This window comes from Macaca fascicularis, chromosome 14 (assembly GCF_037993035.2).
Source record: "Macaca fascicularis isolate 582-1 chromosome 14, T2T-MFA8v1.1".
In the NCBI taxonomy this organism is placed as follows: domain Eukaryota; kingdom Metazoa; phylum Chordata; class Mammalia; order Primates; family Cercopithecidae; genus Macaca; species Macaca fascicularis.
In genome coordinates, this window is record NC_088388.1 from 48433769 (window position 1) to 48457196 (window position 23428).

Below are 23428 nucleotides of genomic sequence, written 5' to 3' on the forward strand. Positions count from 1 at the left end.
CTATCTGAACACATCTTTGTGTGTGTGTGTGTGTGTGTGTGTGTGAGAGAGAGAGAGAGAGACAGAGTCTCGTTCTATTGCCCAGGCTGGAGTGCAGTGGTGTGATCTTAGCTCACTGCAACCTCTGCCTCCCCGGTTCAAGAGATTCTTGTGCGTCAGCCTCCCAAGTAGCATGGATTACAGGTGCCTGCCACCATGCCCGGCTAATTTTTGTATTTTTAGTAGAGACAGGGTTTCACCATGTTGACCAGGCTAGTCTTAAACTCCTGACCTCAAGTGATCCACCCACCTCGGCCTCCCAAAGTGCTGGGATCACAGACATGAGCCACCACGCCCAGCCTGAACATGTCTTTTAATACTTTTGCCAACTTTTCATTCAACCCTAAAGCACACAGCAGATGCCTCACGATGCTTCTCAAACAAAACAAGCATATATCCTCAGGAATTATTTATGGAAACCTCTGACTTTCTATGTTCTTTATTGATGCATAGTATTCACAGTATTCAAATGCTGGTTGACACTGAGGTCATTTATATGACACATTACATCCAACTTGCTGTTGGAATATCACATACAATTTTGGAATCATATTGTAACACACATTGAAAATATCCAACAAGCAATCAGAATGGTAAATAAGGGACATTCACCCAAAGACATGTATCCAGGGACAGTATGGCAGAGACTGCTATTTGTCAACCAATATCTATTTTCCCCTTTTTCCTTGAAAAAGGCCTCCAATGTTTTCCTGGGCACAGGGATCTCCAAAATAAAAGACTGCATTTCCTAACCACTCTGGAGCTAAATGTGGCCATATGACCAAGTTCTGGCCAAAGTAATATAAATGGAAATGTTCTGTGTGACTTCTGGGAAATGTCCTTAATGGGAAGGAAAATGATCTTCTTTTCCCCTTCCTTTTTATGACAGCAGGATAGCAGATGTAATGCCTACAGCTTGAGCAGACATCTTGCACCACAATGTGGAAACCATGCACTAGGACAAGGGGACAGCAAAAGAGAAGGGTTCTGGGTCCCTGATGACTCGTGAAACCTCTACCAGCTTTAGAATGACACTTCTGGACCTGTGGAACATAAGAAGCAAAGTCAGTATGCTACTCTTATTTAAAATGTTCTCATTTTCAGCGGAACCTAATCCTAATCACTACAAATGAGTAAAGGAGCTGAGCCCGTTTTGCTTGGAGTAGCCTGGGGGTTTAAGACATGGTACCAGTCTTGTAAGTCTCTGAAAAGCAAACACCTACGTATGTGAGTACACATTAGGTGATGTTCTTGAAGGCAAAAGCAAGTTGGAGAGAGATTTTGGCTCAGTATAAGAAAAGCTTTCTGCTGGGTGTGGTGGCTCATGCCTGTACAGCCTGGGTGACAGAGACCCTGTCTCAAAACAACAACAACAAAACAAAACAAACAAACAAACAAAAAAAAAACAAAACACACCTCATTCTAGACCAGTGTTGTTCCAAGTAGCTGTGCTGAAGAACTCTTTTTAAAAGTGTCCAACCTGGCCAGGCATGCTGGCTGATCCACTTTGGAAGGCAGAGACAGGACGACTGCTTGAGGGCAACAGTTCAAGACCAAACTGGCCAACATAGCAAGATCCTGTCTCTACTATTTTTTTTTAATTCTAAAAAATGAAAGTAAATACAAATAAAAAATAAGTGTCCAACCCATGAAGAACTGTCATTTTGTAAAATAAAAATGAATTACTAGAGAAATGAAATAAAAAGACATAAAAATACAAGCCCTCAATTTTTATTCTTAGATTCAACAGACATAAAATTATTTTTGAATTGCTATAAAAGTTTCCAATATCATGAGTAATGTTGGTTGGCCTCCTCACCATTAGGTAACAGCCAGGCGTAGACCAGCACCAGTCACAGACCACACTGTGAGAAAAACCAGTCTAGACAAATGCAGATTGAGAGCCATTCTATAAAACAAATGACCTGTACTCAAAAAATGGCAATGTCATGAAAGACAAAATAAAACTGAGGAGCCATTCCAGATCAAAGGAAATTAAAGAGACCTGACAACAAAATCCAACACACAAATCCTGGATCATGAAAAAATTATTATAAAGGACAGTATTGAGACAATTGGTAAAATTTGAATATGGACTATACATTAGATTAATAGTATTGTAACAATGTTAAGTTTCCCAAATTCGATAATTATATGATGGTTATGAGAAAAAAAATCTTTGTTCATAAGAGATGCTCACTCACATATTTAGGGTAAGGGATCACAATGTTTGCAGCTTAATTCTGAAATGCTTCAGTCAAACAAAGAATTGGACAGAAAGAGTGACAGCAAGGTATACTAGAATTTGTGAAAGGAAAATATTTTGGGCCCCCAAAATCACTAAGGAAAACTCAAGCTGAAAAACTGCTTAGGGCAAACCTGCTTCCCGTTGTATTCAGTCACTCCTCTGCTCACTGAGATAGATGCATATCTGACTTGCCTTCTTTGGAAAGGTAGAAACTCTAAATCAGAAACTCAAAAGAATGTAACCCTTTATGTATCACCCGTGACCTGGAAGCTCCCACCGCACTTACAGCCTTCCTGCCTTTGCTTCAAGTTGTCCTGCCTTTCCAGGCCAAACCAATGCACTTCTTATATATATTGATTGATGTCTCACATCTCCCTAAATGTATAAAACCAAGCTGTGCCCCGACCACCTTGGGCACATGTCGTCAGGACTTTCTGAGGCTGTGTCATGGCCATGTCCTCAACTTTGGCAAAATAAACTTTCTAAATTAACTGAGACCTGTCTCAAATTTTCAGGGTTCACAAATTCATTATACTATTGTTGCAATGATTTTTTTCAAAATAACAAACACATACAAAAATAAATGCAATGTGTGATCCCAGATTGGATCTTAGCCCAGAAAAGATTTATAGTAGAGTAACTGGCAAAATTTGCAGATTAGTTTATAAATTGTATCAATGTTAATTTCCTAATTGTAATACCTTTACTGTAGTTATATAACATGTTAATATTTGAGGAAGCTAGGTGAAAGGCATATGGGAATTCTTTACACTATTTTTGCAAATTTTTTGTAAGGCTAAAATTATTTAAAGTTGGGCAGCTAAAACTCCTAACACCCAGTCCAGGACTTTCCACTATACCAACATCATGGACTCTGTCAATGTGCTATCTTATTAAATGGTTCTTGAATTTAAATGGAAATATTTATTTATCATACAACACTGGAGGGTAGGGAGTATGGTTATAAATGCTCTCAATGACATCTAAATGCTTATTAGACTCTTCATAACATCAGCCAGGTTTCCTCTCCATTATGGATTCTCTAATGTTGAAAAAGAGTGAGGTGCTTTTCTACATGATTTGCCACTGGTTCCCAAACTTGTCTGCATATTAGAATCACCTGGAGATGGGACCCAGGTACCAATATTTTTTATATCTCTTAGGTGATTTCAATATGCATACAAGCCTGGAAACCACTGTGATTTCCACTTCAGTGCTATCACTGGAAGACTTGAAGCAGGAGGTGGATAACCACTTACTAGCTATACTGGAGAACGGGTTCCTTCATTGGAAGATAATATCTAAGCCCTTACTCAGGCTCTATGACTGTCTAATGTTGGTGTTTTACAAATAATCCATTCTATTAACATTGTCAAATCTTTTTCCCCAGAAAATTGCAACAAATATTACATATTTTTCTAATTTTACTTTTAATATAATTACAAATAAACCTATACAAACAATGACTAGAACAGTATTTTCCAAAAAATATTGCACTGGAAGAATTTTTACAATATATATTTATAAAATGAATTCAAATGTAACAAAAATGACATAAAGTCCTGTTTTTCTGATTCTCTATCGAAGTCCAATTGTTTATTTATAGTTTTAAAAATCGGCCAAATATCTAAATAAGAAAAAATAAATCTAAGTAATCTTCAAGCTAGCAAAACTTTTTCCAAAATTTAAAAATAACGTTTTTAGCCCCATATTTATAAAAAGTTACTTTTTTTTTTTTTTTTTGAGACGGAGTCTCGCTCTGCCACCCAGGCTATAGTGCAGTGGTGCGGTATCGGCTCACCGCAACCTCTGCCTCCCGGCCTCCAGCGATTCTCCTGCCTCAGCCTCCTGAGTAGCTGGGATTACAGATGCCCGCCACCATGCCCGGCTAATTTTTGTATTTTTAGTAGAGATGGGGGGTTTCACCATCTTGGCCAGGCTGGTCTTGAACTCCTGACCTCGTGATCCATCCATCTTGGCCTCCCAAAGTGCGGGGATTACAGGCGTGAGCCATCACGCCCAGCAGAAAAGCTTACATTTTTAATTCAACATTTAAATTGAAAATTTTTCAATATTCTCCCAATAATAAGTAATAACAAATAAAATTCTTTAAAATTCTGACTTTAAAATAGGATATGTAAACCATCATTCTTAAATGGTTTTAAGACATAATTAATACTGGTGAAATGTGGATTATGCAGCACTGGTTTTCTTCATTAAAAAAAAAGTAATAATGGATAGCGTTTTTTTTTTTTTTTTTTTTTCATATTTTAGTTCCAGAGGACAATTTTTTTTTCAGAAGATACTGAATGGTCTTCCATCCAGAACTATTTTAGTCACAAGCTTACACACATTTTCCATCCAAAAAGATCTTTCTATTAAAAGCTATACAAATTGGTACACAGACAGCATTTACTACACAGATACTATTTCTAAAGCTGCAAGTTTCTAATTTTCATGTGTGCTGATACCAGACTAACAGCTTTAGGAAAGATTAACCCCCCTTTCACTGTCACTGAAAGGGGGCTCCGTCTTCTACCTTCAGCCTCCAGAGCTCTTCCATTCTTAGGTCCTGGAACTGGATACACGGGCTTGGACAGAATTATCAGGAAGTCACCAGAGCCATAGCAGAAGAATGAAACAGTCACTCTAGGCATTAACTGACTTCAAATTGCTGTCCTTACAAAAATACTTAGCCTCTGTTTTATCATTTATATAAATCTTTTAGAAGATAACTCTGTTTTAATATAGTCACCTAGTCTTAATTAGTAATACAAAAGGCTCCCTTAGAGAAAAGATGAATAGCCTGGGATTGTGAGGGAAGGGACAAATTTGTTTGCAAGGCCTGATAATAGAGTCCCATAAAGCCAGTGGCTATGAAACTTTGAGACTGAAAATGGTGCTAGGACCTCTTACATGCCTCAAAAGCTTTCTCCAGTGATTAAGAAGGTGCATTAGAAATACAATAGTGGGAAGATCAATACAAAAGTGGGAAAATGGGGGAGTGCCTATAGAGAGGAAAGAACTTGGCGGGGCGCGGTGGCTCAAGCCTGTAATCCCAGCACTTTGGGAGGCCGAGGCGGGTGGATCACGAGGTCAGGAGATCGAGACCATCCTGGCTAACATGGTGAAACCCCGTCTCTACTAAAAATACAAAAAACTAGCCGGGCGTGGTGGCGGGCGCCTGTAGTCCCAGCTACTCGGAGGCTGAGGCGGGAGAATGGCGTGAACCCGGGAGGTAGAGCTTGCAGTGAGCCGAGATCGCGCCACTGCACTCCAGCCTGGGCGACAGAGCGAGACTCCGTCTCAAAAAAAAAAAAAAAAAAAAAAAGAGAGGAAAGAACTTGATTAAAACTCCGGTCATCCATGCAAAAGTAGTGAAGAATTAATAAACTAGGCTACTTTTCTCCTAACCAGGGATTGCTGAATTCATGCCCTAGTCTTTCCGTATCAAAGATGTTTCTTCCTGTATTAACTGTAAGATGAATAATGCCTGCTGAGATCTATGAAGTACTATAGATAGGTTTCTGCTTATCTTTAAAACCATTATTATTTAAGGAGGATACGAAAAAGTCAAAGAACTGAACAGGGACATTCATCAGAGCATCTGACTGCTATGTATTTGCCCCAGATGCTAGTTCACTCTATCAGAGAGGAGTAAAGAGCCAGGGACCCACCCCATGAGTCAGAAATTCTCCTGCGATACAAGCACTCTCTGCAGTTGAAACCAAACCAGGAATGAGGGCCTGCCTAACTAGCTCTAGAAAAACAGACTTTTCTGCAAAGGTACTTTTTTCCCCCAAAAAAATCAACCTTGAATCTCAATGAAACATACTATGAACATCAAAGAGAATAAATACACACACATATCAAAAGAAACAAAAAATGATACAGGATTAGGACTGAGATTTAGTTAGAAAAAAATTAAGATGCAAATTCTAAGATCATATTACTAAATGTCATAGAACAAGAATCACTACACAAAATTGATAGGGATTTTAAATGGTCATGTTTGATAGAAATGCTTCAATAAATACCTCCATAAAATTGTTTAAAACATTAAAGGACATAGTAAATACGTTTTAAAAGGGAAATCATCTATACATCACTACTTCAATAAGGAAATATTTAGAAAGTTGTCACACCATGAACAGAATGGGTAAAATTCAAAAGTAAAACAACTCCAAATCACCTTAACAATGGAGGTCAGCATGGAAGCAAAATAGGCCAAGCAACATGGTACAAAACAAATACAACATGGCACAGACTGCACATGTGCCTCATACCCCATGCACAGAAAATCTAAAGTAAGGGCAGGGATTTAATTAAATGACACATACTGTGATATCACTAAAAATGCACATTGAAAATGAACTAAAATTGAACAGAAATAACATGTTAAATGCAATGATTCATGGGAGATAGCAAAGAGAACTAGATGCAATTTTATTTTTTTCTCTTTCACTGTTAAATCACTTGGACTAGTCATAACTTTGAAATCATGTAGAAAATAAATCATTACTCATTTAAAAATTCCATTAGCCAGCCGCGGTGGCTCACACCTGTAATCCCAGCACTTTGGGAGGCTGAAGCAGGTGGATCACCTGAGGTCAGGAGTTCGAGACCAGCCTGACCAACATGGCAAAACGCTGTCTCTACTGAAAAAACAAAAATTAGCTGGGCATGGTGGCACATGCCTGGAGTCCCAGTTACTCTGGAGACTGAGGCAGGATAATCACTTGAACCCAGGAGGCGGAGACTGCAGTGAGGCAAGATCGTGCCACTGCACTCCAGCCTGGGCAACAGAGTGAGGCTCCGTCTCAAAAATAAAATAAAATAAAAATAAAAATAAAAATAAAAATAAAAATAGGCTAGGCATGGTGGCTTACACCTGTGATCTCAACACTTTGGGAGACCGAGGTGGGTGGATCACCTGAGGTCAGGAGTTCAAGACCAGCCTGGCCACCATGGTGAAATTAGCCAGGTGTGGTGGCATGCACCTGTAGTCCCAGCTGCTTGGGAGACTGAGACAGAATTGCTTGAACCTGGGAGGCGGAGGTTGCAGTGAGCCAAGATCACGCCAGTGCACTGTAGCCTGAGCAACAGAGCAAGACTCTGTCTCAAAAAAATAAATAAATAAAATAAAATGAAAATAAAAATTCTATGGAGTAGCCAAAATTATAAGAATTGTAAAATAAATATTGTAACACTTTAATTCTGAGGTATATATTCATAAATCTGGAAAGGCTTGGGAAATATATTACTAAGTATAAAATAATAAAAAGAGGTAAGCAAATTTTCCCAGCAAAACTTAAACTATTAACTGCAATTGATTATAAACAATTAGTAAAACAAAACTTGTTGACACAGGCATGCAGAGCTTTGATGGTAACCAGAGGGTGGAGCACAGAAAGAGAAGTACACTGTCAAGGGCCGGCTGACAATCAAACTGCTACATGGCATACAGGATCATCAAGAGCATGGCTGACATCAATTAAAATATAAACTAAAAGCTTTGCTGTGAAAATTATATATATCTATAAACATAAAATAAAATTGTTTTTCTACATAATTCTATGAGCAATATTTGAAAAAATCTAAATTTCTAAAACTAAATCAAAAGTTTGATTGCTTTTGATTTGCTTTTGTCACATTAAACAGGTTGGCAGTACTAGAAACAATACATGCACATTTTTCAATTTAGTGTCTTCACCACTTGCTGATGCTGCTTTCTCTGGCTCAGTTCTTAGACCTTTAAAGAAATGGTTACTAATTCATAGCTAACAACTCATTTTTTAAATAAATTAAAAAGTGGGTAGAAAAAGATTAGAATTCTACTAATGATATTATGTCTTTTTAAAAATCAAGGAAAAGGCCGGGCACAGTGGCTCATGCCTGTAATCCCAGCACTTTGGGAGGCTGAAATGGGCAGATCACTTGGGGTCAAGAGTTTGAGACCAGATTAGCCAACATGGTGAAACCCCATCTCTACTAAAAATACAAAAAATTAGCCGGGTGTGGTGGCAGGCACCTGTAATCTCAGCTGCTTGGGAGGCTGAGGCAGGAGAATTGCTTGAAACTTGGGAGGTGGAGGTTGCAGTGAGCCATTGCACTCTAGCCTGGGCAACAAGAGTGAAACTCTGTGTCAAAAAATAAAAAAGTAAATAAATAAAAATAAAGGAAAGGTCTGATTTCCTTCAAATCCCATACCTCAAAAGCAGACATTTTGTCACTCATAAGCAATGAAAAAGTAAATATTGTATTTTACTTAACACACCTTAGTATCCCAATTCCAAAAGAAACAAATGAATTTTAAAAGTATTAAGTTGAGGCACCACTGGTTAAGGGTGAAGGTGGACTTCTCTAGCAGGTTCTTCAGGGGATAAAAATCCTGCATGACAACGATGAAGCTCATCATCTAACTCTGGCTCTTTTCAGTTTCTTCTTGATTGTACTTCACAGCTATAAAACAAAGATGAAAACTTACGCACTAACCAGAACCCGGATGGTCAAAACTTTATTCTAAGTTAACATTTTTTTAACCCCTCTCTTAAAAATCACATTAACAGCCAGGAATAATGACTCATGTTTCTAATCCCAACAACTTAGGGGACGGAGGCAGAAGGATTGCTTGAGGCCAGGAATTTGAAGTCAGCCTGGGCAACATAGCAACCCCATCTCTACAACAAATTTAAAAATTAGCCGGGCATGGAAGCACACACCTAGAGTCCCAGCTATTCAGGAAGCTGAGACAGGAGGATTGCTTGAGCCCAGAAGTTCGAGCCTATAGTGAGTTATGATGGCACCACTGCACTCCAGCCTGGATGACAGAGAGAGACCCCATCTCTAAAAGAAAAAAAAAATCATGTTATCAAAAATATTTTATAATTTTCTTTATATTTTTCCTGAGAAAGATTTGCATTTAATCTTATTGTAATACTATTCTGTTCAACGTACATAAAATAATGCTGTTGTAAACAAATCTTGGCATAAAAAACATGTATCTATGTCTCAGAGTATTTTTTTTACCACTACTTCTAAATTGTAGTTGTCTTTAGTAAGAGTTAAATATTCTAGAGACTAATCCTTCAAAATCTAATTTTAATTATATATACAGTTTGAGATTCTCAAATTCAAAATTCTGAAACCCAAAATGCTCCAAAATCCAAAACTTTTTGAGTGCCAGCATGATGCTCAAAGGAAATGCTCATTTCAGATGTCTAATTTTTAGATTTGGGATGCTCAACCAATAAAAGTATAATGCAGGCTGGGCGTGGTGGCTCACGCCTGTAATCCCAGCACTTTGGGAGGCCAAGGCAGGCACATCACTTGAGGTTAGGAGTTTGAGACCAGCCTGGCCAATATAGTGAAACCCTGACTCTACTAAAAATACAAAAATTAGCTGGGTGTAGTGACTCACGCCTGTAATTCCAGCCACAAAAAAAATCCAAAATCCAAAACACTTCAGGTTCCAAGCACTGTGGATAAGGAATGCTCAGCCTCTACTTAAGTATATTATAAAATGCACATGCTTCATGAAAATTCATATGTGAAACAAAACTTCAAATTACTAATAAATTTCACTAACTCAGCTAAACCAAAGACATTTAATAACTAAAGAAATATGAAGAAGAATGGTATAAACACAAGACCAATACTTTCAAACAGAACTGAAAAGAATACTGTTTGCAACTTTCTTAGAAATAATAGGCCGGGCGCAGTGGCTTATGCCTGTAATCCCAGCACTTTGGGAGGCCGAGGTGGGTGGATCACGAGGTCAGGAGTTCAAGGCCAGCCTGACCAATATGGTGAAAGCCCGTCTCTACTAAAAATACAAAAAGTAGCCGGGCGCGGTGGCAGGTGCCTGTAATCCCAGCTACTCGGGAGGCTGAGGCCGGAGAATCGCTTGAACCCAGGCGGCACAGGTGGCAGTGAGCCGAGATCACGCCACTGCACTCTAGCCTAGGTGACAGAGTAAGACTCTGTCTCAAATAATAATAATAATAATATTCATTCATAAATGCCCAGTACTCAAAAAAATTATAATTCCTTAATCCATAATTTTAGGCTTAGTAATTCTTTTCTGAATAATATAAATTACATTAGTTTGCTGGAAACTGTGAAATATTTCTACATTAATATCCATCATTTACTTGAGCCAAAAAAGCATTTCAAGAAATTACTCTATGTCTTATCAGTTTCATGTTACAGATAGTAGTCATCAACAAAAGGATATTCCAAACCATTTTTCTATATTGCTTACAATTTAAGCAATATAGAGATTCTATTGCTTATAATTTAAGCAATAGAGATTCTATTCCATTTCTTTAAAAAACATAGCAAGCACTATTACTACATTGAGTGGTTTTTGTAGGTTTTGTAAAGCTGTATATAAGAATAACTTTCCTAACTGCTATTTAATTTTGGGATCTATTATTTAAGTATGTTTGGAGGAATATGCAATGATTATCTAAAAATCTATAAAATAAGGACTAAGAGTTTAAAAATTATTATGTGAAACAATGTAAACTTGTGAGGTGCTAGGGCAGCCTTCTTTTTTTTTTTTTTTTTTTTTTTTTTTTTTTTCTGAGATAGAGTCTTGCTCTGTGGCCCAGGCTGGAGTGTAGTGGCGTGATCTCAGATCACTGCAACCTCCACCTCGCAGGCTCAAGCAATTCTCCTGCCTTAGCCTCTTGAGTAGCTGGGACTATAGGTGTGTGCCACCACATCCAGCTAATTTTTCTATTTTTAGTAGAGATGGGGTTTCACCATGTTGGCCAGGCTGGTCTTGAACTCCTAACCTCAGGTGATCCACCCACCTTGGCTTCCCAAAGTGCTGGGATTACAGGCGTGAGCCACCACGCCCAGCCTAGGGTAGCTTTTAACATGCATTCCTATCACACAGAGGTAGGAAAGTTGAATATTATATTTCCCAACCTCCCTTGCAGCTAGGGCTTCAGATATGATTGGTCCAGTCCATCAGATTCACTCACTTGAGACTTTTACTTAGAACCAAGTAACATGGGGACAGAGGCAGGAAGACATGTATCTATTTTTGCTGGCATAAAGAATGGCAGAGGTGGTGTGGCTCTGGAACTGGCAACTGTTCACAGCTTCCTAGTCCAGCAGGCAGCTTCCTAATCCAGCAGGCAGCTTCTTGATTGTTCTAAAAGCGGCAGCTCCTTCAGCAGCCTACTCTTGTGACATAATTCCTAGAAGCTCAGCCTAGGTCTGTTTCCTCAGCCCTCCCATCGATTCTGTGACCTATCTATACTCATTCACCAATTCCTTCTGTTTAATACCTAAAGAAGATTTCATTGCCTACAGCCAAGAATCTTGACCTATACAGAATTTGGCAGCTAGAAGTAAGGCGCAGCAAGTCAAAGGCCCTAAATCTGGGGTTGGCTTAGTTGAGGAGGTAGGGCTTTGGGCAGTGAGACTTTTGCCAACAGAGGTCAAGATGAGGTTGAGACTTCCTGCCACAGAGACGAAGGTGGTAGAACTTCAGAGTGCTAGCATGTGTTGGCTGCTTCTTGCCTCTTTTCAGCAAAGCCCTAAAGAGATATGTGACTTGGACTAAGGTTAACACGTCTGCAGTGATGCAAGGGAAAATAGCTTTGCTGAGAGAATTGCTCTTTGTCTACCATATAAATTGACCAAGACCCAAATCTGGAGCCCTGAAGAATTGAAAAAGTCAAGTACTACTGTACTCCAAAGTGAAACATTTATAAGTAAAGGCTCTGAGGGAGCTACTAAAACTTTCTCAACCTTTTTCAAGTACGTTCCCTTAGAATTTTCTGCCAAATAATAGGAGCCATCCTAGGGGAAGAGACCAGATTAAGACTATTGCCATTCCATGCAAGCCTACAGTTTCAAAGGATCTCAAGGAGGTACCATTCCTGTGAGAACAAAGAGGATGGAGAGCACACAGAGGCCAGCAAGTAAATGATGAGGTTCTTTGTTAAAAACAATGTATTTTACCTTGGTTAAAACTGTCCATGGAAATGACTGAAGACAACAGACCAGAAACTAAATTTTTAGGAATCCACTTGGCCAAGAAACACAACAAAACAACAACAAAAACCCAAACCTGGCTTGCAACAGATCTATACTGTTACAGATCTGTACTCTAATTCCCAAGCCTGCCCCCAGACACAATTATAGGAAATAAACTGCTAAGGCTGCCCAGCCTCCAAGGATATACTTTCCAATGCCCATGCAGACTGTGTCTGAAAATTAATGTACAATAAAAACCACCCAGAAAGTAAAACCAAGGCCCCCTGAGGACATTAGATAAAGAAATTCCTCTCAGAAAGGTGAATCAGGGGTTGCCTGATGGGCAAATCAAGGAATATATTCATGAACTACAGCAGAGAGATTTAATTATTTTTGCCAAGCAGTACTTTCCAATTGCTATGGATCAGTGGCCACTGTATTTCTAATTCTCCCCTTTTCTAAAAGATCAATTTTAGGGGTCCTGGGCATGGTGGCTCACACCAAGTGATTCCAGTGCTTTGGGAGGCTGAGGGGAGAAGATTGCTTGAGACCAGGAGTTTAAGACCAGCCTGAGCAACGTAGCAATACTTCATCTCTACAAAAAAAATGTTTAGCCAGGCATTCGTGGCGTGTGCCTGTAGTCCTAGCTACTAGGGAGACTGAGGTGGAAGGATCACTTGAGCCCAGGAGTTCAAGGCTGCAGTAAGCTATGATCATACCACTGTACTCTAGACCAGACAACACAGTAAGACCCTGTCTCTAAAAAGCTTCAAAGTGAGTTTTCCTGCACCTTTGCATTATGCATCTGGCACTCTTGGGGCAGAAAACTTGTCTTTCAGTTTGTAGGTGGCCAGAACACAAGGAGCCATACCCTAACATGACAGAGGGGACTGTCTCCAGATAGCATGGTCTTTCATCTAATATGCAATAATGGGCTGGATTTCTAGTGGTTTCTCTTCAGGGAGAGAGGGGTGAGTGTTTTCTATCTCGGAAGAAGACGGTACACAGAAATTTAGGTAGCCAACAAGGGTGGCTGAGGTTCAAATTGAAAGTTGCCTACCAAACATTCCCTCTTCCCTTCTTCCTTAGTAAAATAATCCAACTTTATCTGGTCACATTGCCACATGGACTTCTCAGCCTCCCTAGCAGCTAGGTGTGGCCATCAGTGTGACCCAGTTCTGGTCGAGACATAAGTTCAGGTGCTGCTGGTTCTGGAAAATGGCCTCAGGGAAGCTGACTCAAGCAGAGAAAGTCCAGTTTCTTGCCTTCCCCACTGCCTCCAGGAGCAAACTTGAACAGTGAGAGTGAGGTAACCTGAGGATAAAAATCATGCACTGAGGATAGCAGAGCAGAAAGATAGGAACCTGGACACCACCTACTTCTAGACTTCTTTTATGTAAGAAAATAACTCCTATTTAGTTTAAACCACTGTTATCTTTGGTTTTTCTGTTATATGTAACAGAACCTAATCTTAAATGATAAAGTATAGAGCAAAATAAAAAAGAATGAAAAATGACCTGAAATGGTAGCAAAAATGATTCAGGTGAAGAATTTCTAGCAGTTGAGGTTGCCAAAAGTAGAAAAAAGTTACCAGGAAACACAGGGAAATACTATGGCCTTTTCAGAATTGTTAATATCAAAGAAATATTTATTGAAAGAAAGAATGATAAGCACCCATAAAAGAATATCTACGTTTATGAGTGAGAGCAATCTAATTTAAAAGCAAGAGGCAGAGTTTTCTCACTTAAATAGCTCCTAATAGTTTCACTAAATTATGGCATAAAGCCACTTAATTAAATCACTAAAGGAGAACAAAAAAAAAAAAAAAAAAATAGAAGAGACGTGTGAATGTGAGAGCAGAAAGCAGACAGTGAGTTTGTTTTCTTCCTGGTTCTGATAGACTTCAATCCTTTAATATCTGTGTCCCCAAAAAAGTGTTTTCATTTAAAAAGTATCTTCCTTTATTTCAAATATGCTTTTAAAATATTTATTGAGCAGAGAAAAAGGAAGGGAGCTAAAAAGATGAAATAGATGTTGAGTTAACAGCTTTCTTCCGAGCTCTGGTGGACTTCAGACTTTAAATGTCTGTTGGAAAAAAAAAAAAATTCTTATTTTAAAAGTATCTTCCTTTATTCTGAATGTTCTTTCATATACAAATATACTTCTTTTAAAAAATATGCTTAGCTAACCATAGATTACAATTTTTAAAAACATGTTCTCTGGTAAGATTAATATAATTAGAAAGAATTACAAATAATGTTGAAATAAATCATTTTACCATAAATATGGTTGTCAAATTATACAAATGATACAGCACTTAAAATTTGCTGCTGCATAAAACTTTTAGAGGCATTTTCATTTTTCTGTAATCTAAATTGCTCTGATACTAGAAAAAACACACAGAAAATAACATACTGTCTTCATGACTTGAAATTATATTTGTAATAAATGTGGACTTCAATTGATACAATAATTTATTTTCCTAAATAAATAATCAAACAAAATTACATACGTGGCTCAAACTTCAATTCTCCAGCTGGCCCTGATGGAGGAATTCCTTGTTGTAATTTTTTTTGTTCCATCTGCTGTATGACCTGGTGAATAGAAAACGAAAGTTAAAAGTATAACTTGATTTTCTACCATATGTGTGACCTTTGACAAAGCACAACAAAGTAACTGAAAATTGTTTTCTAAAACAAAGATATTCAAATGATAAGATTTAGATTTGACCAGGTGCAGTGGCTCACGCCTGTAGTCCCAACAATTTCAGAGGCCGAGGTGGGAGGATCACTTGAGGCCAGGAGTTCGAGACCAGCCTCAGCAACATAGTGAGACCTGGTCTCTACAAAATATATTAACATTAGCCAGGAACACTGGCATACACCTGTAGTCCTAGCTACTGGGGAGGCTGACGTGGGAGGATCACTTAAGCCCAGGAGTTTGAGGCTGCAGTGAACTATGATCACAGCACTGTACTCCAGCCTGGGAGACAGGCTGTCTCAAAATAAAATAAAGTAATATAAAATAAAATTTAGATTAATATTCCACAAAACAGTTTTAAAGTATTAAAATTTAAAATACTATAGCAATAGCAGGGTACTATAGTACAATGAAATATGTTACAAAAACACAGGCTTTTAACAAAGAACCTAAAATCTTTTTTAATGCCATAATCTTTTGACAAAATGCCACCTGATGATATTCCAGCTTCTGAGCCTCCAGTTGATCATGCTGACGTTGTAGCTCTTCTTTTTGCTTCTGAAGCTCATCTGCCTTCTTCTTAAGTTCATTTTCTTGTAAAGCAATAATATTTTCATATTCTTTTAGTTCTTCCTCTGTGAAGAACTGTTGCTGATCTAATGTCTAAAAGAAAAAAATGAGGAAAGAATAATCTCAAAACTACAACAATAAAGTCTGATTGAGCTTTAAAATTCTATGGTTAGCAAAGTATAAAAGAGTATCTATAGGATTATGCCTTTGGGGTAAGAAGGAAGGGGAAATAAGTAATATATATTTATGTACTCATTTGAACAAAAGAAAAAACAGGAAGAGAAACTCAGAGATTCTCTTCTGGGATTGACGACTAAAGGCAAAGAGTGAGAACTGGGTAAAAGAGACAAAGAGAACGTGGGAAGAGAAATAAAATTTATCATTCCCCCCCATTCCTCACTGAAACACCAAATTTTAACAGCTGTCTGCACACAGAAAAGCACAAGAAACAAACATCAGGTGAGCACTCACAGTACCTGGTTTCAACTTCATATCACCTACAAAGACATTGAGAAGGGCCAAAGAGACAGTCTTGAATCACCTATGCCACCTCTCCCCCACTCCCTCGCAGCAGACCTGCAGCACAGAGAGTCTGTGCCCTCTGGGGAAGGAGCATAGCGACTAGGGGACTTTACATTGAACTCAGTGCTGCCCTGTCACAGCAGAGAATAAAGGTGTGCTGGGCTCCACCAGTGACCATGCATACGAGCATTTGAACCAGCCCTAGCCAGAGGAGAATCGCCCATGCCAGCAATGGGTACTGAATTTCCTGGCAAGCCTCACCATGTGGGCTAAAGTGCTCTGGGGCCCTAGGTAAACTTGAAAGGCAGTCTAGGAAAGAAGGACTATAATTCCTAGGCAACTCCTAGTGCTAGGCTGGGCTGAGAGACAGTGAACTAGGGTAGCAGGTGACCAGGGGAGATACCAGCTGGTGAGGCTAAGGGGATGCTTGTGCTACCCCTCCCCCAACCTCAGGCAGTACAGCTTGCGGCTATGAAAGTGATTCCTTTCTTGAGGAAAGGAGAGGAAAAAGTAAAGAGGGCTTTGTTTTACATCTTGGATACCAGCTAAGCCACAGTAGGATAGGGCACCAGGCAGAATTGTGAGGTCCTGATTAGGGCACCAGGCAGAATTGTGAGGTCCTGATTCCAGGCCCTAACTCCCAGGTGACATTTCTAGACATACCCTGGCCCAAAAGGAAAACTGCTGCCTTAAGGGAGCAGTCCTGGCAGGCTTCATCACTTGCTGAGTGAAGAGCCCTTGGGCCCTGAATAACCAGGGGCAAGACCCAGGGAGTATGCTCTGGGTCTCGGGCTCTGAGACGTGCTGGCTTTGCGGTGACCCAGCACATTCCCAGCTGTAGTGGCTATGGTGAGAGACCCCTGTTTGAGGAAAGCAGAGGGGAAGTAAAGGTGATTTTTGTCTTGCATCCTAGGTACCAGTTTGGCCACAACAGGGTAGAGCAACAAGCAGGCTTTTGGGGTCCCCAAGTCCAGGCCTTGGCTCTTGGACAGCATTTCTGGACTCGCCTTGGGCCAGAGGGAAGCCAACTTCCCTGAAGGATAAAGGCCTGGCAGCATTTACTGCAAGGTGACAGAAAAGCCCTTGGGCTTTCAGTAAATATTAGCAGTGGCTGGCAGAACCCCGTGTGGACCAGAGGTGGTGGTGGTAATGGCCACAGGGAGAGCGTCCTCTGCCTGTGGAAAGAGGAGTGAAGAGCAGGAAGGCTTTTGTACTGTGGTTTGAGTGCCAGCTTAGCCACAGTAAAATAGAACATCAAGTAAATTGCCAGGGTTTTTTACTCCATTTCCTGGCTTCCAGACAGCATCTCTGGACACATTCAGGATCTGGGGGAACTTGCCACCATGAAGGAAAGGGCCTTGGGCAAGGCCCAGTGACATGTTGGCTTCAGGCTTGACCCAGCACAGTTCCATGGTGATGCCCATAAGGGTACTTGCATCACCACACCTCCAGTTCCAGGTGGCTCAGCACACAGATAGAGACCATTTGTTTGGAAGAAAGCAAGGGAAAAGAACAAGAGTCTCTGCCTGGTAATCTAGAGAATTCTTCCGGATCTTATCCAAGACCACCAAGGTGGTACTTTTAAGAGTCTGCAAAAATCACAGAATTACTAGACTTTGGGCCCAAGTCCCGTGGAATACCTGGAAAGCTTTCCGAAGAAGGACATGCACAAACAAGCCGAGAATATGAAGATTACAATAACTTTCTAACTCTTCAATGCTCCGACACCAACAAACATCTACACACATCACCACCACCCAGGAAAACATGACCTAACCAAATGAATTAAATAAGGTTTCAGGTTCCAATCCCGGAGAACCAGAGATATATGACCTTTCAGATACAGAATTCAAAACAGCTGTGTTGAGGAAACTCAAAGAAATTCAAGATAACACAGAGAAGGAATTCAGAATTCTATCAGATAAATTTAATAAAGAGATCAAAATAATTAGAAAGAATCAAGCAGAAATTCTAGAGCTAAAAAATGGAATGGACATGCTGACGAATGCATCAGAGTCTCTTAATAGCAGAACTGATCAAGCAGAAGAAAGAATTACTGAGCTTGAAGACAGGCTATTTGAAAATACAGAGGACGCAAAGGAAAGAGAATGAAAAACAATGAAAGCATGCTTACAAGATCTAGAAAACAGCCTCAAAAGGGCAAATATAGGAGTTTTATTGGCCTTAAAGAGGAGGCAGAGAAAGAGATAAGGGTAGACAGTTTATTCAAAGGAATACTATCAGAAATATTTCAACATTCAAGTGCAAAAAGGTTATAGAACACCAAGCAGATTTAACTCACGTCAGACTACCTCAAGGCATTTAATAATCAAACTACCAAAGGTCAAGTACAAAGAAATGATCCTGGCCAGGCGTAGTGGCTCGCACCTGTAATCTCAGCACTTTGGGAGGCAGAGGTGGGCAGATCACTTGAGACCAGGATTTCAAGACCAGTCTGGCCAACATGGAAAAACCTCATCTCACCTAAAAATATAAAAATTAGCCAGATGTGGTGGCACACAGCTGTAATTCCAGCTGCTCGGGAGCCTAAACCACAAGAATCACTTGAACCTGAGAGGCAGAAGTTGCAGTGAGCCAAGATCACACCACTGCATTCCAGCTGGGGTAAGAGAGCAAGACTCTGTCTCAGGTGGCAGATTTTTCAGTGGAAATCTTACAGGCCAAGAGAGACTGGTATGAAATATTTGCAGCACTGATAGGAAAAAATTATTTTTACCCTAGAATAGTATATTCACTGAAAATATCCTTTAAGCATGAAGGAGAAATAAAGACCTTCTCAGATAAACAAAAACTGAGGGATTGCATCAACACCAGACCTGTCCTACAAGAAATGTGAAAGGTAGTTCCTCAATCTGAAAGAAAAGGATGTTAATGAGAACAAAGAAATCATCTGAAGGTACAAAACTCACTGGTAACAGTAAGCACACAGAAAAACACAGAATAATATCACACTGTAATTGCTGTATATAAACTTCTCTTGACTTAAGTAGAAAGGCCAAACAAGGAACCAATCAAAAATAACTAAAAATAAATAAAATAATAACTACAACTTTTCAAGACAGGCAATAAAATAAGATATAAAAAGTACAGTTGGGAGCGGTGGCTCAGGCCTGTAATCCCAGCACTTTGGGAGGCCGAGGCAGGCAGATCACTTGAGGTTGGGAGTTCAAGACCAGCCTGACCAACATGGAGAAACCCCATCTCTATTAAAAATACAAAAAATTAGCCGGGCATGGTGGCACATGCATGTAATCCCAGCTACTCAGGAGGCTGAGGCAGGAGAATCGCTTGAACCCAGGAGGCAGAGGTGGTGGTGGGCTGAGATAGCGCCATTACACTCCAGTCTGGGTAACAAGAGCAAAACTCTGACTCAACAACAACAACAAAAAAAACAAAGTAACAATGAGGCCAGGCGCGGTGGCTCATGCCTGTAATCCCGGCACTTTGGGAGGCTGAGGTGGGCAGATCACCTGAGGTTGGGAGTTTGAGACCAGCCTGACCAACATGGAGAAATCCTATCTCTACTATAAATACAAAATTAGCTGGGCATGGTGGTGCATGCCTGTAATCCCAGCTACTTAGGAGGCTGAGGCATGAGAATCGCTTGACCCCAGGAGGCGGAGGTTGTAATGAGCTGAGGTCTTGCCATTGCACTCCAGCCTGCGCAAGGAGAGTGAAACTCTGTCTCAAAAAAAAAAAAAAGTAACAAAAAGTTAAAAAGCAGGGGGATAAAGTGAAAGTGTAAAGTATTTATTTTCTTTTTGCATGGTTGTTTATGCAATCAGTGTTGTCATCAATTTAAAATAATGGGTTATAAAATATTATTTGCAGGCCTCATGGTAATCTCAAATCTAAAAACATACAATTGATACACATACAAAAAAAGCAAGAAATTAGGGCATGCCACCAGAGAAAATCAGCTTCACAGAAAGGAAGACAGGAAGGAAGAAAAAGAAGACAGCAAAACAACCAGAAAAATAACGAAATGGCAGGAGTAAGTCCCTACTTATCAGTAATAATAACTTCGAAAGTAAATCAACTAAACTTTTCAATCAAGATATAGAGTGTCTGAATAAATGAAAAAACAAGACCCAATGATCTGTTGCCTAAAAGAAACACACTTCACCTATAAAGATATACAGACTGAAAATAAAGAGATGGAAACAGATATTCCCTGCCAATGGAAACCAAAAAACAGCAGGAGTAGCAAGAGCAGTACTTACATCAGACAAAACAGAGGTCAAGACAAAAACTAAGAAGAGACAAAGAAAATGATAAATGGGTCCATTGAGCAAGAAGATATAATGATTATAAACAGATATGCACCCAACACTAGAACATCCAGATATATTAAGCAAATATTATTAGACCTAAAGACAAAGACAGGCCTCAATGCAATAACAGCTGAAGATTTCAACACCCCACTTTCAGCATTAGACAGAACTCCCAGACAGAAAATCAACAAAGTAACATTGGACACAGTCTACACTATAAATCAAATGGATCTAATAGATATTTAACAAACATTTCATCCAACAGCTATAGAGTACACATTTTTCTCCTTAGCACATAGATCGTTCTCAAAGATAGACAATATGGGCCAGGCACGGTGGGTCACACCTGTAATCCCAGCACTTTGGAAGGCCGAAGTGGGTGGATCACTTGAAGTCAGGAGTTCAAGACCAGCCTGACCAATATGGTAAACTCCATCTCTACTAAAAAGATACAAAAATTAGCCGAGCATTGTGACACACATCTTTAATCCCAGCTACTCAGGAGGCTGAGATAAGAGAATCGCTTGAACCCAGGAGGCAGAGGTTGCAGTGAGCCTAGATCTCCCCACTGCACTCTGGCCTGGGCAACAGATTGAGGCTCTGTCTCAAAAATAAATAAATAAATAGACAAATAGACAATATGGTAGGTCACAAAACAAGTCTTAAAACATTCTGCTGAGCATGGTGGCTCATGCCAGTAATCCCAGCACTTTGGGAAGCCAAGGTGAGCGGATCACTTGAGGTTGGGAGTTCAAGACTAGCCTGGCCAGCATGGTGAAACCCCATCCCTACTAAAAATACAAAAATTAGCTGGGTGTGGTGGCATGCGCCTGTAATTCCAGCTACTTGGGAGGCTGAGGCACAAGAATTGCTTGAACCTGGAAGGTGAAGGTTGCAGTGAGCTGACATAGTGCCACTGCACTCCAGCCTGGGCAACAGAACAAGACTTTGTCTCAAAAAAAAAAAAAATTCATAAAATAGAAATAATATTAAGCATCTTCTCTGATCACAATGGAATAAAACTACAAATTGATAATAAGAGGAATTTTGGAAACTATACAAACACATGGAAATGAAACAGTATGCTCCCGAATAACCAGTAGGTCAATGAAAAAATTAAGAAGGAAATTGAAACATTTCTTGAAACAAATGATAATGGAAACAACATACCAAATGCAGTACGAAGAGGAAAATGTATAGTTATAACTGTCTGTATCAAAAAAAGAAGAAAAATCTCAATAACCTAATAGTGCATCTTAACTAGAAAAGCAAGAGCAAACTAAATCCAAAAATAGTAGAAGAAACGAAAAAATAAAGATCAGAGTGGAAATAAATGAATATGAAATGAAGAAAACAATATAAAAGATCAATGAAACAAAAAGTTGGTTTTCTGAAGTTAAACAAAATTGACAAACCTTTAGCCACACTAAGAGACAAAGAGAGAAAACCCAAATAAATGAAATCAGAGATGAAAAAGGAGACATTACAACTGGTACTGCAGAAATTCAATGGATCATTAATGGCTACTATGAGCAACTATATGCCAATAAATTGGAAAATCTACAAGAAATGGACAAATTCCTAGACACATACAAACTACCAAGATTGAACTCGGAAGAAATCCAAAACCTGAACAGACCAATAACAAATAATGAGATCAAGGCCATAATAAAAAGTCTCCCAGCAAAAAAATACCCAGGACCCAATGGCTTCACTGCTGAATTCTACCAAACCTTTAAAGAAAAACTAATGCAAATCCTACTCAAACTATTCCAAAAACTAAAGGAGGAAGAAATACTTCCAAACTCATTTGACAAGGCTCGTACTACCCTGATACCGAAACCAGACAAAGTCACATCAAAAAAAGAAAAGTACAAGGCAATAGCTCTGGTGGATATCAGTGCAAAAATACTCAACAAAATAATAGCAAACTGAGTTCAACAATACATTAAAAAGATCATACATCATGGCCAACTGGGATTTATCCCTGTGATGCAAGGATGGGTCAAAATACACAAATCAATATGATATATCATATCAACAAAAAGAAGAACAAAAACCATATGATCATTTCAATTGATGCTGAAAAAGCATTTGAAAAAATTCAACATCCCTTCATGATAAAAACCCTCAAAAAATGGGTATAGAAGGAACATACCTTGATATAATAAAAGGCATATATGACAGACCCACAGCTAATATCATACTGAATGGTAAAAACTGAAAGTCTTTCCTCTAAGATCTGGAACACAACAAGGATGTCCACCATCACCACTGTTATTCAATGTAATACTGGAAGTCCTAGCTAGATCAATCAGACAAGAAGAAGATATAAAGGGCATCCAAACAGGAATGGAAGAAGTCAAACTATCCTTGTTTGCAGATGATATGATCTTGTATTTGGGAAAAACCTAAAGACTCCACATACAAAAAAACTATTAGAACTGATAAATTTAGTAAATTTGCAGGATACAAAATCAACATACAAAAATCAGCAGCATTTCTATATGCCAACAATAAAGCAATCTGAAAAAAGAAACTTAAAAATTAATCCCATTTACAATAGCCACAAATAAAATTAAATACATAGGAATTAACCAAAGAAGTTAAGATCTCTATAATGAAAACTATAAAACACAGATGAAAGAAACTGAAGAGGATATCAAAAAATGGAAAGATATTCCATGTTCAAAGATTGAAATAATCTATGTTGTGAAAATCTCCATATTACCCAAAGCAATCTACAAATTCAATGCAGTTCATATCAAAATGTCCAATGACATTTTTCACAGAAATAGATAAAACAATCCTAAAATTTATGTGAAACTACAAAAGACCTAGAATAACCAAAGCAAAAAGAACAAAACTGAAGGAATCACATCATCTGACTTCAAATTATCCTACAGAACTATAGTCACCAAAACACAATCGTACTGGCATAAAAACAGACATACAGGCCCAATGGAACAGAATAGAGAACCCAGAAACAAACCCACACACCTACTGTAAACTCGTTTTTGAAAAGGGTGCCAAGAACATACATTGGGGAAAATACAAT

General features: G+C 39.1%; 1 protein-coding gene and 1 long non-coding RNA gene across 18 annotated transcripts in view; both read right to left on the minus strand.

Annotated features, from left to right (window-relative positions):
• Nucleotides 1-6277: 6277 nt before the first annotated feature.
• LOC141408473 (uncharacterized) lies at nucleotides 6278-9148 on the minus strand. The gene is made up of 2 exons (XR_012423374.1): nucleotides 9010-9148; nucleotides 6278-8749 (listed from the first exon to the last, which is right to left on the minus strand). It is a non-coding gene; the product is annotated as an uncharacterized lncRNA (long non-coding RNA).
• Nucleotides 9149-14256: 5108 nt separating this feature from the next.
• Nucleotides 14257-23428, minus strand: part of NUCB2 (nucleobindin 2) — a 56883-nt gene continuing 47711 nt past the window's right edge. For 16 of the 17 annotated variants that reach the window (XM_065528437.2, XM_065528435.2, XM_045371547.3 and 13 more), the window contains 3 exons: nucleotides 15476-15646; nucleotides 14796-14877; nucleotides 14257-14368 (listed from right to left, as the gene is read on the minus strand). In XM_065528437.2, the coding sequence (XP_065384509.1) occupies nucleotides 14361-14368; nucleotides 14796-14877; nucleotides 15476-15646 (261 nt within the window). In that variant the 3' untranslated portion in view covers nucleotides 14257-14360. Of the gene's footprint in view, nucleotides 14369-14787; nucleotides 14878-15475; nucleotides 15647-23428 lie in introns of those variants that run through there. The other variant, XM_065528436.1, reaches the window with a different exon arrangement.